Source organism: Coregonus clupeaformis, chromosome 25 (genome assembly GCF_020615455.1).
Source record: "Coregonus clupeaformis isolate EN_2021a chromosome 25, ASM2061545v1, whole genome shotgun sequence".
In the NCBI taxonomy this organism is placed as follows: Eukaryota; Metazoa; Chordata; class Actinopteri; order Salmoniformes; family Salmonidae; genus Coregonus; species Coregonus clupeaformis.
The window spans coordinates 1,973,019-1,987,812 of NC_059216.1; the positions used below are offsets into that span (position 1 = coordinate 1,973,019).

Sequence of the window (14,794 nt, forward strand, 5' to 3'; positions counted from 1 at the left end):
GTCTGGGCTCTCAGCTTCACTCCTCCCTCAGCCTGGGCTCTCAGCTTCACTCCTCCATCAGTCTGGGCTTTCAGCTTCACTCCTCCCTCAGTCTGGGCTCTCAGCTTCACTCCTCCCTCAGTCTGGGCTCTCAGCTTCACTCCTCCCTCAGCCTGGGCTCTCAGCTTCACTCCTCCCTCAGCCTGGGCTCTCAGCTTCACTCCTCCCTCAGCCTGGGCTCTCAGCTTCACTCCTCCCTCAGTCTGGGCTCTCAGCTTCACTCCTCCCTCAGTCTGGGCTCTCAGCTTCACTCCTCCCTCAGCCTGGGCTCTCAGCTTCACTCCTCCATCAGTCTGGGCTCTCAGCTTCACTCCTCCCTCAGTCTGGGCTCTCAGCTTCACTCCTCCCTCAGCCTGGGCTCTCAGCTTCACTCCTCCCTCAGTCTGGGCTCTCAGCTTCACTCCTCCCTCAGTCTGGGCTCTCAGCTTCACTCCTCCCTCAGTCTGAGCTCTCAGCTTCACTCCTCCCTCAGTCTGGGCTCTCAGCTTCACTCCTCCCTCAGTCTGGGCTCTCAGCTTCACTCCTCCCTCAGTCTGGGCTCTCAGCTTCACTCCTCCCTCAGTCTGGGCTCTCAGCTTCACTCCTCCCTCAGTCTGGGCTCTCAGCTTCACTCCTCCCTCAGTCTGGGCTCTCAGCTTCCTCCTCCCTCAGTCTGGGCTCTCAGCTTCACTCCTCCCTCAGCCTGGGCTCTCAGCTTCACTCCTCCCTCAGTCTGGGCTCTCAGCTTCACTCCTCCCTCAGTCTGGGCTCTCAGCTTCACTCCTCCCTCAGTCTGGGCTCTCAGCTTCACTCCTCCATCCGTCTGGGGTTGATGACAGTGCTGACACAGTCCCCTGGGGTTCATCAGGTCCTAATCCAGGCACTTGTAATATCCTGTCTCGACTACTGCAACTCTGTTGGCTGGGCTCCCCGCTTGTGCCATCAGTGCGTGTTTGTGCGTGTGCATGCATAGGGAGTGGTGTGTATTGCTCAACTACCCAGAAAGCCTGGCAGGGGGCCTGGAGGGAGAAGTGAAAGACAGACGTCTCTTTCTCAATCAGCTACACCTACACACAGACTTTCACTGTCTGTAGGATCAGCAGCACGACCTCTACCCTGTGTGCTATTGGACCTTCCTGAAATATGTAGCCTTAAACCATCACTATAGTCAGAGGCTACGAATGCACCCAACTACCACTACTATTACTTAAAGCAGTTCTAATGAAACCACACCTTATGGCACCCACCCAATTCTTCATTCATCCGTCACTACTGTTGGTGTTAGTCACAGCACTGGTCCTAATACACACCTACTTGTGCTATATTCGATGGCCAGAAAAACTTCCACTCAGAAAGTAGAGACTAAGACAGAATTCCTTTTATAGGAACATTTTAATAGTTATTCGATGTTCTACATCTTACAGTAAATATTATACAATTACAAACTTGGCTTAGTTATGGTATGAAGATCACTAACTGATCTTCAAAAAAATAAAAACAAAATTAACAAAAACATAAAAAAACCAAAATTCAAAACAGATTTACACTTCATATCACAAGCCTGACGTGGGTCCGCGACACTGGACCAAGAGCTAACATACAATTCAGTTCACGCAACGTTGAGAAAACGTTGTGCCATAGTTTGCCACAACGGTAGGGTAATGTTACCATTGTTTGTGCAAACTGGGTACCAAACTTCAAGGGGGTTGTTCCTAAACTCGCTCCAGGGATTAAAGTATTTTGGAAGACGAGGAATTTCCACTTTTTGCATCACATTTAGTGTTCAAATTATTATTTTAGAAATAAAAAGCTGCAGAACATCGAGGAAAAAAAACACACAAAAACAAGTCCACCATACCTCCAATAGTTGGGTTTTAATTTGAGGAAACTGCTAAGATATGAAAACTGTTAAGACATGACCACTGAGGCAAAAGAAGAGAGTCAGAAAAAGAGAAGTGGGGGAGAGGTTGGTGTTTGACACCATTTTGATTTGACATAATGAAGAAGAGTAAAATACACAAAAACATCAACAACAAATAATCCTTTAACATCTTTAAAGGATCTTTAACTTCTTTCACATTTTTGGAAACGTATTCAGAGATGGAATGATACAAAAGGTGAAGGAATCATAAGTTGATAGAGTACGAGTAAAAATACCTTAAAATATATCCCCCTTTGAGCTCTGCAGGTAAGTGTTTCATCAGGGTTAGGGTCAATTCGATTTGAATTCAGAGAACGAGTTGAAATTCAGTTCCCTTCCTGGAATTGACCCAATCCCTCCTGACATCACTCCCATCAAAAACACAGGCATGCAAACAGGTGACAGTGTGTGTGTGTGTGTGTGTGTGTGTGTGAGAAAGTCCGAAACAAGCCCCCTCGGAATGAGTGTGTTAGCCGAACCGCTGAGACTTGTGCTATAGAATAATAAAACACAAAATCGCAGTTAAAACCTTAAATAACACTTATGGTAAAAAGCGCTCAACTTTACACGGCTCAGGAAATCCAACATTCTGTTTCCTATTTTAGGCCGAGGTGTAGAATACTGGAGGGAATTCCTTTGCCCCATTCCAAAAATCATCCACTTATCAGTTGCTCTTAAAGCATCTGATGGGTTCAAGCAACACAGGTAACAGCTCCATCTTCTGGTAGGTTCAGTAGTTGAACAACCATCTTGCTTCAACCCATCCAACCCTCTCAGATCTACATGAGCTAGAGGTTGATGTCAGACTGTGCACCAGACTCTGGTGGGTTAGTGTGACACCCCATCCAGAGCACAACCTCAGCTAGGATTAGATTGGATTACATGAGACATCTACAGTCCTGGTCATCTACATGGTTCCAGTCTGCCATTACACCTCACTTCATCTCTGTAATGAAGAGGTGCCGAGGGCTGCTTTTTACCAACGTTTAAAGGGGGAGAGAGAGAGCGAGAGAGAGAGCATGAGAGGGAGCTGGAACACAGAGCCACAGACAGAGAGAGGGGGGGGAGGAGGGGGAGGAGTAAAATTGAGGAAGAGAGATACATATATTGAGAAACAGAGACCAGTTCCAACCCCGATGGCAGGATGTGGAGGTCATTAGTAACTAATTATTACATTAGAATTTACGTGAAGAACAGATTTTCAGACAGATCATGTTTGGGATTTGACAAAGACCAACAACTGGACTTATTAAATAACATTTACTAAAATACACCACTGAGCGGGAAGGACAAACCAGAGAGTGTGAAGGAAGGAGGGACTGCGCGAGAGGGAGAGCGAGGGAGAGAGAGAGAGGTGGGGGGGAGAGAGAGAGAGTGGGTAATGTCTGATTTATTAGATTCTAAAAGGTGGTGAATATCTTGAAGTTGATAAAAGCATGCTTCGCAGTAACACACAACCACTCAGTGTATAAACAGACTGCATTGTGATGCATGACGCTCCATGCTACACTACACCTGAATATGAACCATCCTTATGTTCAAAAGACCACAGAAAGAAAAACACGCCATATTTTTTTCCGAAACCTCAATGCGAAACAACACTGAAATAGTGGTTGATTAAATAAATGCTCATGAACAACAATAAGCCATTTTCTTTTGTTGAGAATTATACTAACTAGCACAAACATTATCAGGACTAAGGACACCTTACTGAACGCTTGATATCTATTGTTTTGTTTTCTTAAATGACAGTTTAAACTGCCTCTCTCTGTTTCACTACGAAGTCTATCTACCTGGTAACTAGTATAAATTATTGTTGTCAGGTTTTTTATTGTGCAAGCTTCCTCGTGCGATTATTACAATAACTCTGATATGTACTGCTGCCACCTCAGAATACAGTAACAGTGATTTAAAGGGATTGAGGCTGGATACAGAGCCCATAATCCAGATTTAAGGATTACCAGAATAAGGATTTTAAAATTATCTTAATTCAAAACGACTATAAAATAATTACTGTGTGGTAACCGTATAACGAGGCATTTCCTCTTATTGCAATTAACGACTTGATCTACTTCGATACATTGTAAATGCTTTGTAATGACCCGTGCCCCACAGATCCTAACTGTGATTCATACTAATCTATTAAAACCCTGAAACATGGCACACACACACACCGTTCCCTGCTGCTCTCCCCTCCCCTCCTGACCCACCACTCCCCTCCTCTCTTCCTCTCCCCTCCCCTCCCCTCCCCTCCTCTGCCATGTCACCCTGCCCAGTGCTTCCACATCTCTTTAACTCTTTAACATGTTCCTCAACACGCCATCAGTCCGAGTGGTGGTTTAATGTACTGTGTGTGCATGTGTGTGCGTGTGTGTTTAACTGTGTTGGCACACGTTTGATTCAACGTCTGATTATTTGATTGACATTAAGTGATCCAGCTCTAAGTATGACTTGTGTGTGTATTTATATGATTTTTGTGTGTCCCCACAAGGTTAGTTATACAAGACTGTGTATGTGTGTGTGTAATTGTGTGACTGTGTGCATGACCACACATCCTGTACAAACACACACAGCTATATAAATATATCTTGTAATTTATAGGTTTAAGCTAAAAGACATAAACGGCCTCTAGATTGAGATGAATTCAGTAACTGGTAAGTACTGTGGCCCTTGTGATGCTGCATACCACGTCTTAACAGCCACACAGCAGATCTAGTCGTCACAGATCTAATCAGATAGCAGATCTACGGCACAGGTCAAACGTTTTAGAACACCTACTCATTCAAGGGTTTTTCTTTATTTTTACTATTTTCTACATTGTAGAATAATAGTGAAGACATCAAAACTATGAAATCGCTCTGGATAAGAGCGTCTGCTAAATGACCAATTATTTTATTTTTTATTTTATGAAATAACACATGGAATCATGTAGTAACCAGAAAAGTGTTAAACAAATCTAAATATATTTTATATAGCCACCCTTTGCCTTGATGACAGCTTTGCACACTCTTGGCATTCTCTCAACCAGCTTTACCTGGGATGCTTTTCCAACAGTCTTGAAAAAAAAACTTGAATGAGTAGGTGTTCTAAAACGTTTGACCGGTAGTGTAGTCGTTACTGATCTAGTCAGACAGCAGATCTTTACAGATCTAGTCAGACAGCGGATCTAGTCATTACAAATCTAGTCAGACAGCGGATCTAGTCATTACAGATCTAGTCAGAAAGAGGATCTAGTCATTACAGATCTAGTCAGACAGCGGATCTAGTCATTACAAATCTAGTCAGACAGCAGATCTAGTCATTACAGATCTAGTCAGACAGCGGATCTAGTCATTACAGATCTAGTCAGACAGCGTATCAAGACGTTACAGATCTATCTAAGAAACAGCTATAAGCTGGAAGACAACCCTTGTTATCAGAAGATGAACTGAAGATCAGAAGGAGAAGTGGAACAGAGGATGTGAAGGAGAAAACAACAGGCTGTTCTAAGACAGTGCTTTGTTGGAAAGGAAAAGTAAGGGATTAAAACAAATCTAAATAAATAAAATCAAAACCCTGTGCTGATATCTAATGGTTAGAAAATTTGGCAGCATAAGTTGGTGATGATAAAGGTGGTGATGATAAAGGTGGTGATGATGGAGCAGGAAGTGACCAGTACATTGATGATGGAGCAGGAAGTAAGCAGTACATTCCCACCACTGGCACACAGCAGCAGAACACAGTCCACAAGCAGGGCAACAGACACTCGTGATTGGTCAATCACTCTGGAGTTCCAATGATGATGGAAAAATTTAAATGATGGAAAAAATATATATATATTACAACACCAAAAAACAACGAAAACAAAGTAATGCAACGAAATATTGGCAAATAAATGGAGAAAGAAAAAAAATCTTTGAGTAAAAAAAAAAATTAAAGCAGCTTTTGTAAAACACTAGAGAATGCAGCAAGTGTCCGTTGCTCTTTAGTTTTGTTGTTGCAGACAGATGTGATGTTGCCATGGTGACCATAAGAAGCCCGTGTAAAACTTGAGTAGTTGCATACGATGTTGGACTCCAGATCTGAAATGACACGACACAGACACAGAGAAAGAGTGACAAGACATTGGATTGATTGAGAGTGGAATGTGGACATTTGGAATTATAAGATTACTTGAAAAAGTTCAAGGTGAAAGAGAGAAATAAGGAGAGCTAGTCACATGACTTACTTCTTTTTTTTGGGGGGGGGGTTCTACCAGTGGGGAGGGACATAGCTGTATCCCGGTGTGCCCTGGGGCCGGTACTGTGGCATGGTGACGTGTTGGTGCGCTCCCAGCTGAGCGTGCTGGGGTGTGGTCAGCAGGGTTCCTACAGGACGTCACACGCATCATCAGTGTTGGATGTCATTTTGTCACTATTGTTTTGACCGTAGCACTATGGTCAATATGGCACCGACTAAACTAATAACACTTACACCAAAAACACATAACAGCAATATTATAATTTTAGCATAACTTAAGTATAATCAATTTAGCATAGGAAATTAAATTCAATCATTAAAAAAGGTATTTAATATGAAAATATCTTCCTTGTTTACGTAACGTCAACACATTCTGTAGCTACATCAGTTTCCTCAGTCATCAGCCCTACCTGCACTCATAGCCATGGTGGTCCCGGCAACCATCCCCATGGCAGCCATTCCATTGTTTCTAGGGGCTTGGACAGGGGCGGGGTAGAGGGCTGAGGGCATGCTGTTTGGCTGAACCACCGTGGTGTGGTGGATGACATGGGGCTGAGGCTGAGCGGCATACACTGGCTGCGTGTAATAAGCCTACAGGGGACAGAGAGACAGAGGTTAGAGCGGGTCTGTATTAGTGTGTGTTTATGTGTGTGTGTGCATGTGAGTAGTGTTGTTGATTTACATATGGCTGAGCCGCATACACTGGCTGGCCATAATACGATGCTGCCTACAGGGAGACAGAGACAGAGGTTAGGGTGTGAGTGAGCTTACCGATACGTAAAGGTTCTACTGAGGGTAGACGTTGAGGGAGTACGGTGTGTGTATGCTGAGGTTAGGATTGTATATAGGTGTGTGTGTGTGTGTGTAGAAGCTGATGAGGGTAGGAGTTGGTAGAGTACGGTGCGGGTGTGTGAAGGGTGTGCAGGTGTGTGAAGGGTGTGCGGGTGTGTGAAGGGTGTGTGGGTGTGTGAAGGGTGTGCGGGTGTGTGAAGGGTGTGTGAAGGGTGTGTGGGTGTGTGAAGGGTGTGTGGGTGTGTGAAGGGTGTGTGGGTGTGTGAAGGGTGTGTGGGTGTGTGAAGGGTGTGTGGGTGTGTGAAGGGTGTGCGGGTGTGTGAAGGGTGTGTGAAGGGTGTGCGGGTGTGTGAAGGGTGTGTGAAGGGTGTGTGGGTGTGTGAAGGGTGTGCGGGTGTGTGAAGGGTGTGTGAAGGGTGTGTGAAGGGTGTGTGGGTGTGTGAAGGGTGTGTGGGTGTGTGGGTGTGTGAAGGGTGTGCGGGTGTGTGAAGGGTGTGCGGGTGTGTGAAGGGTGTGTGAAGGGTGTGTGAAGGGTGTGTGAAGGGTGTGTGTGCTTACCTGTGCATACAAGTTCTGCAGGTTCTGCATGCTCTGCTGGGGGTAGGCACTTCTGATTGGGTACATGGCTGTTTGGTAGGGGTTGGGGGAGGGGGAGTAGGGCGGGGGTGCGCCGTTCATCTGGGTGGGGGGCACTTTATATGGAGTACCCGCTGTAGTGTATCCTACACACACACACACACACACACACACACACAGAGAGAGAGAGAGATATGAAACATCGGTCCAACAGCCAAGACACCATTTAAGGGTAACACATCCTTCCTTTCAGTCCTAATCTAGTACCATCATAGCACAGTATTAATTTTGTCCCCCAAAAAATGGTGACTCAAATATTTGTCAAACACCTATTTTTCAGAGGCAATTGAAGAGACTATATAACTGACTAAACAGACCCAGAAAAAAAATATAGCTAAACCAAAATAATTGCTATTTCATTTGACTAAAAAATCAACTTGACAAAACTATCTCTGACTAAAATCTGACTACTAAGTCTACCGGCGCTACGATTTGTTTCCTTTCTATCGTGGCGGCCCGCATTTTACATTCATAACCGGACCGTTAACCATTTATTTAGGCTACACCTTGTTCAGTCATGTTACCTCATTAACTAGCTATTGCTAACAACCTGGGCTGCGTTCAGCAGGATGCAATGTTTTGGAACGTTCAGATAGAAATATGGTATGTAGAACAAACATGCCTCTCTGACATGTTGAATAAGAAATAACGTCGGCTCTTATTCATGGTTTTCTATCTGCAAAGTTCAAGAATGTTTTTCAACTGAACATTACCAATAGCATTACCAGTAGCCTGCATGCAAACATTTGGTGGCACAGAAAGAAAGCAATGTTTGAAATGTGCTCTACCCTCTTTGAGTCAGTGACTGTTGTCACGGAGTGATCTCGCTCTCTCATGTAACGTGCAATATCTATGTAGGCTGAATTAGGAATTTACATGGCCAGATAATCCTTCTATAATGCAGAAAAATATGTTGGTAGGAAAAGGCTATGTATGCCCATGGAAGTCAGTTATTTATGTTTACTATAGGTTAATGAGGCAATACAAATCTGATGACTAAAAAGAAAGGGTATTTAGTTGACAAAAATTGCCAACTTTTTGTCATTTTGACAAATCCTAGACTAAACCATTATTCAAATGACAAAAATGTGACTTGATATTTTGGTCAAAATGACTAAGACTACAATAAATCTAAAAAAAGAATGCCAAAATGAACACTGCCATAGCTTGTCATCCAGTCAGCGTATGACTAGTCATTGTCTTCTCCTAGTGGTAGAGCCTCATCACTACAGTCTCCTCCTAGTGGTAGAGACTCATCACTACAGTCTCCTCCTAGTGGTAGAGCCTCATCACTACAGTCTCCTCCTAGTGGTAGAGCCTCATCACTACAGTCTCCTCCTAGTGGTAGAGACTCATCACTACAGTCTCCTCCTAGTGGTAGAGCCTCATCACTACAGTCTCCTCCTAGTGGTAGAGACTCATCCCTACAGTCTCCTCCTAGTGGTAGAGCCTCATCACTACAGTCTCCGCCTAGTGGTAGAGACTCATCACTACAGTCTCCTCCTAGTGGTAGAGACTCATCACTACAGTCTCCGCCTAGTGGTAGAGCCTCATCACTACAGTCTCCTCCTAGTGGTAGAGACTCATCACTACAGTCTCCGCCTAGTGGTAGAGCCTCATCACTACAGTCTCCTCCTAGTGGTAGAGACTCATCACTACAGTCTCCTAGTGGTAGAGCCTCATCAATACAGTCTCCTAGTGGTAGAGCCTCATCACTACAGTCTCCTAGTGGTAGAGACTCATCACTACAGTCTCCTCCTAGTGGTAGAGTCTCATCACTACAGTCTCCTCCTAGTGGTAGAGCCTCATCACTACAGTCTCCTAGTGGTAGAGCCTCATCACTACAGTCTCCTCCTAGTGGTAGAGCCTCATCACTACAGTCTCCTCCTAGTGGTTGTTACGGATACAGGTATCCTGTGTTTTTGTGTGTTTCTACTCTTTCTGCCCTAATCACAGGTGTCCTATATGTTCCTGATTGGTGGTCGTTGAGGTGTCTGCTGATTGGACCAATCAGTGAACATTCCTGTGAATAGCACCACCTGTTACTCGTTTGTTGAATCACACAGCCCATTGTATAAAACCAGACTTGTGTTTGTTGCAAGAGAGAGAGACTTTTTGCCATATGTGAGTATGGACACGGTGGTGTCCTGTGTGTTGTGTACTCACTAAATTGCTGATTACCCTGTTTAGTAGCTTTGTGTGTTTTTTGGGAAAAGGGGAGTTTAAGCTAGTTGCCCTTGGGCGTACATTACCCGTAGGGAAGAAATCTGTCTATAAACACCAGTTAGACCTGAGCGGACCACCCACTGTATTTTTTGTATGGTAGCAGTAGCCTAGCGGTTCTTTAGGCAGGCTAGATCAGTTTAGGGGTTTTACACTATTGTTTCATTTCTTGGGTCCTGCTCAGCCCTTTTTCCCAAACCTTTACCGTGTGTTTAGTAATAAACCATTTAAGTTTGACGGTAGCTCATGGTTGTTGTGTCATGTTTGGTTCTCGCTGTTCCAGGTCACACTTATAATTTGCATAATTTATGTTACGGGTCTCATGTCCATCCACCCTAGACGTTTAGAGCCACGGGGTTCGTAACATAAAGTGGGGGCTCGTCCGGGATCTATCCCATGCTACTCGTGCAAATTAGTAAGTGTCTGGTTCAGTGTTGAGCTTAGCAGCTGTAACTACCTGTTTTTTTTTGTGTGTGTTCAGTAGTCGACGGCTCGTGTAGTTAGTAGGATGGCTACTTTTGATTTGGAAGCATTTTTGGAAAACCCTACGTGGGAGGTTTTTGAGAATTGTCGTAGAGTGGATCTACAGGCTTTGGCTGACCACTTTTCTGTACCCATACCGAGGGGTATAGTGAAAGCAGAAGTTAGGGAAGTAGTGCTAGCGATATTGTTAAACGAGCGAGTCTGCTGCTCCTGTAGGGGATGTGGTTGATGTTTCTGTAAGCCCATCAGTGTCTGAGGACGAGGCTAAGGCTCCAGCCACATTGCCCCGTTATGACCCACTCTCCCCACTGACTGACAGTGATGCCAGGATCGATGTCCGCTCGACGCGGCTCCAAATGGAGGCGGAAGAGCGGGCACAAATCAGGCAAGACAAGCTGGAGATGCGTAAAATGGAGCTAGAGGCAGAACAGGAGACGCGTAAGGCAGAACAGGAGACGCGTAAGATAGAACAGGAGACGCGTAAGATGGAACTGGAGACGCGTAGGCTTGATCAAGAACTGGAGACGCGTAGGCTTGATCAAGAACTGGAGACGCGTAGGCTTGATCAAGAACTGGCGATGCGTAAAATGGAACTAGAGGCAGAAACAGCGAGGTTAGTCTCTGCTAATACTATGCCTGCTAGTGAGCCATCCTCACCAGCTGTGTCATCTGCTACGTTTGATATTAGTAGGCAGATCACCTTGGTACCTGTGTTCAGGAGTCAGAGGTTGATTCCTATTTCAGTGTTTTTGAACGTATAGCGGTAGCATTGAAATGGCCCGACGAGGTATGGTGCCTATTACTTCAGTGTAAGCTAACAGGTAAAGCCCAAGAGGTTCTGGCAGCGCTACCTCTTGAAGACAGTTTGAATTATGAGGTGGTCAAAGCTACTGTTCTTCGTGCCTATGAGCTTGTTCCTGAGGCATATCGACAGAGATTTAGGTCTCACAAAAAGTCTCCTACTCAGACTTATGTGGAGTTTGCTAGAGACAAAGGAAATCTGTTTGACAAATGGCACAGTGCTAGTAAGGTAACTGATTTTAACTCTCTACGGGAGTTAATCTTGTTAGAAGAGTTTAAAAATTGTTTACCGGAACGCATTGTAGTTTATCTGAACGAACAGAAAGTATCCTCACTGTCGGAAGCGTCTGTATTGGCAGACGAAGTTTGTGTTGACGCATAAGAGCGTGTTTTCGCGCTCGCACGGAGAGCAGGGCTGCGGAGTTGCTAACTTCTAGTCCTAGTCGACCAGCAGTACATCCAGCACGCCCAAAAGATGTGCGTCACTGTTTCTATTGTCATAAGGTGGGACATATGGTTAATGATTGCTTTCTGCTAAAAACGCAAACCGGGGATGCCTCAGCACGCCAGGCCGCCAACGGGTGTTGGGCTGATTCGTACGGTTGTAAGGCCGGAATCAAGACAGAAGCCTCATAGTGAATGTGGTTTGAAAGTCCCTGTCCCAGATCACAGTTATGAACCGTTCATTTTTGAGGGGTTTGTTTCTATATCAGATGATGAAGCGTCTCAGCGTCCAGTTAGAATCCTCAGAGATACTGGTGCGGCGCAGTCGTTCATACTAGCTGATGTGTTGCCCTTGTCTAATAATACATATTGTGGTTCCAGTGTGTTAGTACAAGGAATTGAAATGGGTTTCGTCCCCAGTGCCATTGCACTTTGTGAACGTACACTCTGAGTTAGTCAGTGGATTGTTCAGAGTTGGCGTACGTCCGATGTTGCCAGTAAAAGGGGTGACCTTTATAATGGGCAACGATATTGCCGGAGGAAAGGTAATACCCATATTGGAGGTATTGGATAAAAGTGACCAGTCTCTCTCCGAGGAGCTGGCACAGGGTTATCCAGATGTGTTCCCCGCTTGTGCTGTCACACGTGCTCAAGCACGACAAGTGGGTGAAGTGGTAGATTTGTCAGACACGATTCTATTCAGAGAGTGTGACCCAGAGGATAGTTCGGGTGCTACCTCTGGTAAGCTGGTGCAGTCTGACCAACAGCCCAGAGAAAGGAAGAAGGATGTGGAACTGGTTGCTGAGGCAATACAGTTACCAGTTACTCGTGAGCAGCTGATCGCTAACCAACAGGTTGACATTAGCCTGGCTAAATGTTTTTCTAGTGTTGTCTCAGAGGAGGAGCTAAAGAAGAAAAACATGGCATACTTCATTGATGGTAATCTCCTCATGCGTAAATGGACCTCCCATGTTGACGCTGGCGGAGATTGGAATGCTGTTTACCAAATAGTGATTCCTACAGCCTTTCGACAAAATGTTTTATCCCTCGCTCATGATCACCAGTGGTCCGGACATCTGGGAGTCACCAAGACTTATGATCGAGTTTTGCGACATTTCTTTTGGCCTGGCTTAAAACAAGATGTGGCTCAGTTCTGTCGGACTTGCCACACCTGTCAAGTAGTTGGGAAACCGAACCAGGTTATTTCCCCCGCGCCTCTTTGTCCCATACCGGCCATAGGTGAACCATTCGAACATGTGATGGTTGATTGTGTTGGACCATTACCGAAAACAAAATCTGGTAACCAGTTTATGTTGACAATTATGTGTGTGGCCACCAGGTACCCAGAGGCCATTCCTCTGCGAAGGATTACTGCTCCGGTGGTGAGTAAAGCGTTGATCAAATTCTTCTCAACTTTTGGATTACCTAAGGTGATACAAACTGATCAGGGTACGAATTTCCTTTCTAAACTTTTCAAACAAGTGTTAAAATCCTTGTCAGTTACACACCGTGTGTCAAGCGCATATCACCCAGAGTCTCAGGGTGCGCTTGAACGTTGGCATCAGACCCGAAGTCTATGCTCCGTAAATATTGCTTGGAATCTGAGAAAGATTGGGATGAGGGAGTTCCTCTAGTATTGTTTGCTGTCCGTGAGACAGTACAGGAATCCCTAGGGTTCAGCCCAGCTGAACTGGTGTTTGGACACACCATGAGAGGACCTATGAAAGTCCTTAAGGATCAGTTTTTGTCACAAGAGTTGTGTGTGAAAGAAAATGTGTTGGACTACGTTAGTCGCTTTCGTGAGCGCCTACATGCTGCCTGTGCTCTAGCAAAGGAAGCGCTGTCTTCCTCACAGAAACGGATGAAACGACACTATGACACACAGGCTGTTTCTCGTTCACTGCAGCCAGGTGACCGAAGTTCTTGTGTTGTTGCCTGTGCCAGGAGCGTCATTGTCAGCACGTTTCTCTGGGCCTTATGTCATTGAAAAGAAACTAACTGAAACTGACTATGTGATACAGACTCCTGATAGAAAACGCCAATCTCGTGTGTGCCACGTTAACATGTTGAAGACATACCACAACAGACCCGTCACTCAGGTAGACAGTCCAGAGAAACTGGCCGAGTCGGCTGTCTCTGTTGCTGCTACGGCTGTAGTGGGAGGTCATGTTAATGATGTGGACGGAGATGGTTTGGAGTTGCGCAATACTCAGCAGCAGTGTGCTAGATTGCCCAATTCAGAGATGCTGCTGTCTCTCCCGTCAAGCCTGATTCATTTAACGGACAGACAGTCAGATGATATTGTGAGACTGTTACACAGCTTTCCATGTCTTTTTAATGATGTTCCTACATGTACAAATGTGTTAGAACATGACATTAATGTTGGAAACGCTGCACCTATCAAGCAACATCCTTATCGTGTCAACGTCGCTAAGAGAAAGATAATGAGGGGTGAGGTCGGTTATTTGCTGGAGAATAACCTGGCTATGCCAAGTTCAAGTCCTTGGAGTTCTCCGTGCATTCTGGTTCCTAAACCTGATGGGACATCCAGATTATGTACGGACTATCGGAAAGTCAATGCTGTCACAGTGCCCGACTCGTTCCCGTTACCCAGACTGGATGACTGTATTGATACTGTTGGTGCTGCTACTTATGTAACCAAATTAGATCTTCTAAAAGGTTACTGGCAGGTGCCGTTAACCCCACGTGCCTCCGACATCTCTGCCTTTGTGACCCCAGATCACTTCCTACAATATGCTGTCATGGCATTTGGGATGCGGAACGCACCAGCCACTTTCCAACGCCTGGTTAACACAGTATTGGCTGGAGTTCCTAATGGTAGTGCTTACCTTGATGATCTGGTAATTTATTCAACTGAGTGGTCTGATCATGTTAACACTCTAAGGGTAGTGTGTGAACGTCTAGCAACCGCTTCTCTAACCCTGAACTTAGCAAAGTGCGAGTTTGGGAAGGCCACTGTTACTTATCTTGGTAAACAGGTCGGCCATGGTCAGGTGCGCCCTGTAGATGCCAAGGTCTCAGCTATAAACGCATTTCCCGCACCTACCACCAGAAGAGAGCTACGCCGTTTTTAGGGATGGTTGGCTACTACCGTAGTTTCTGTAAAAATTTCTCTGCGGTAGTTGCTCCATTAACGGATTTGCTCAGTCCGGCGAGAAAATTTGTATGGTCTGAAGATTGTTGTACTGCTTTCAACACTGCTAAAGCACTCTTGTGTAGTACTCCTGTTCTTGCTGC

The 14,794-nt window shown here is 45.2% G+C and overlaps 1 protein-coding gene across 3 annotated transcripts in view; it reads right to left on the minus strand.

Annotated features, from left to right (window-relative positions):
* Positions 1-4,976: 4,976 nt before the first annotated feature.
* LOC121567831 (protein FAM168A) overlaps positions 4,977-14,794 on the minus strand; it is a 42,940-nt gene continuing 33,122 nt past the window's right edge. For 2 of the 3 annotated variants that reach the window (XM_041878150.2, XM_041878148.2), the window contains 5 exons: positions 7,508-7,671; positions 6,840-6,884; positions 6,568-6,748; positions 6,147-6,285; positions 4,977-6,000 (listed from right to left, as the gene is read on the minus strand). In XM_041878150.2, coding sequence (XP_041734084.1) covers positions 6,170-6,285; positions 6,568-6,748; positions 6,840-6,884; positions 7,508-7,671 — 506 coding nt within the window. In that variant the 3' untranslated portion in view covers positions 4,977-6,000; positions 6,147-6,169. The remainder of the gene's footprint in view (positions 6,001-6,146; positions 6,286-6,567; positions 6,749-6,839; positions 6,885-7,507; positions 7,672-14,794) is intronic. The other variant, XM_041878149.2, reaches the window with a different exon arrangement.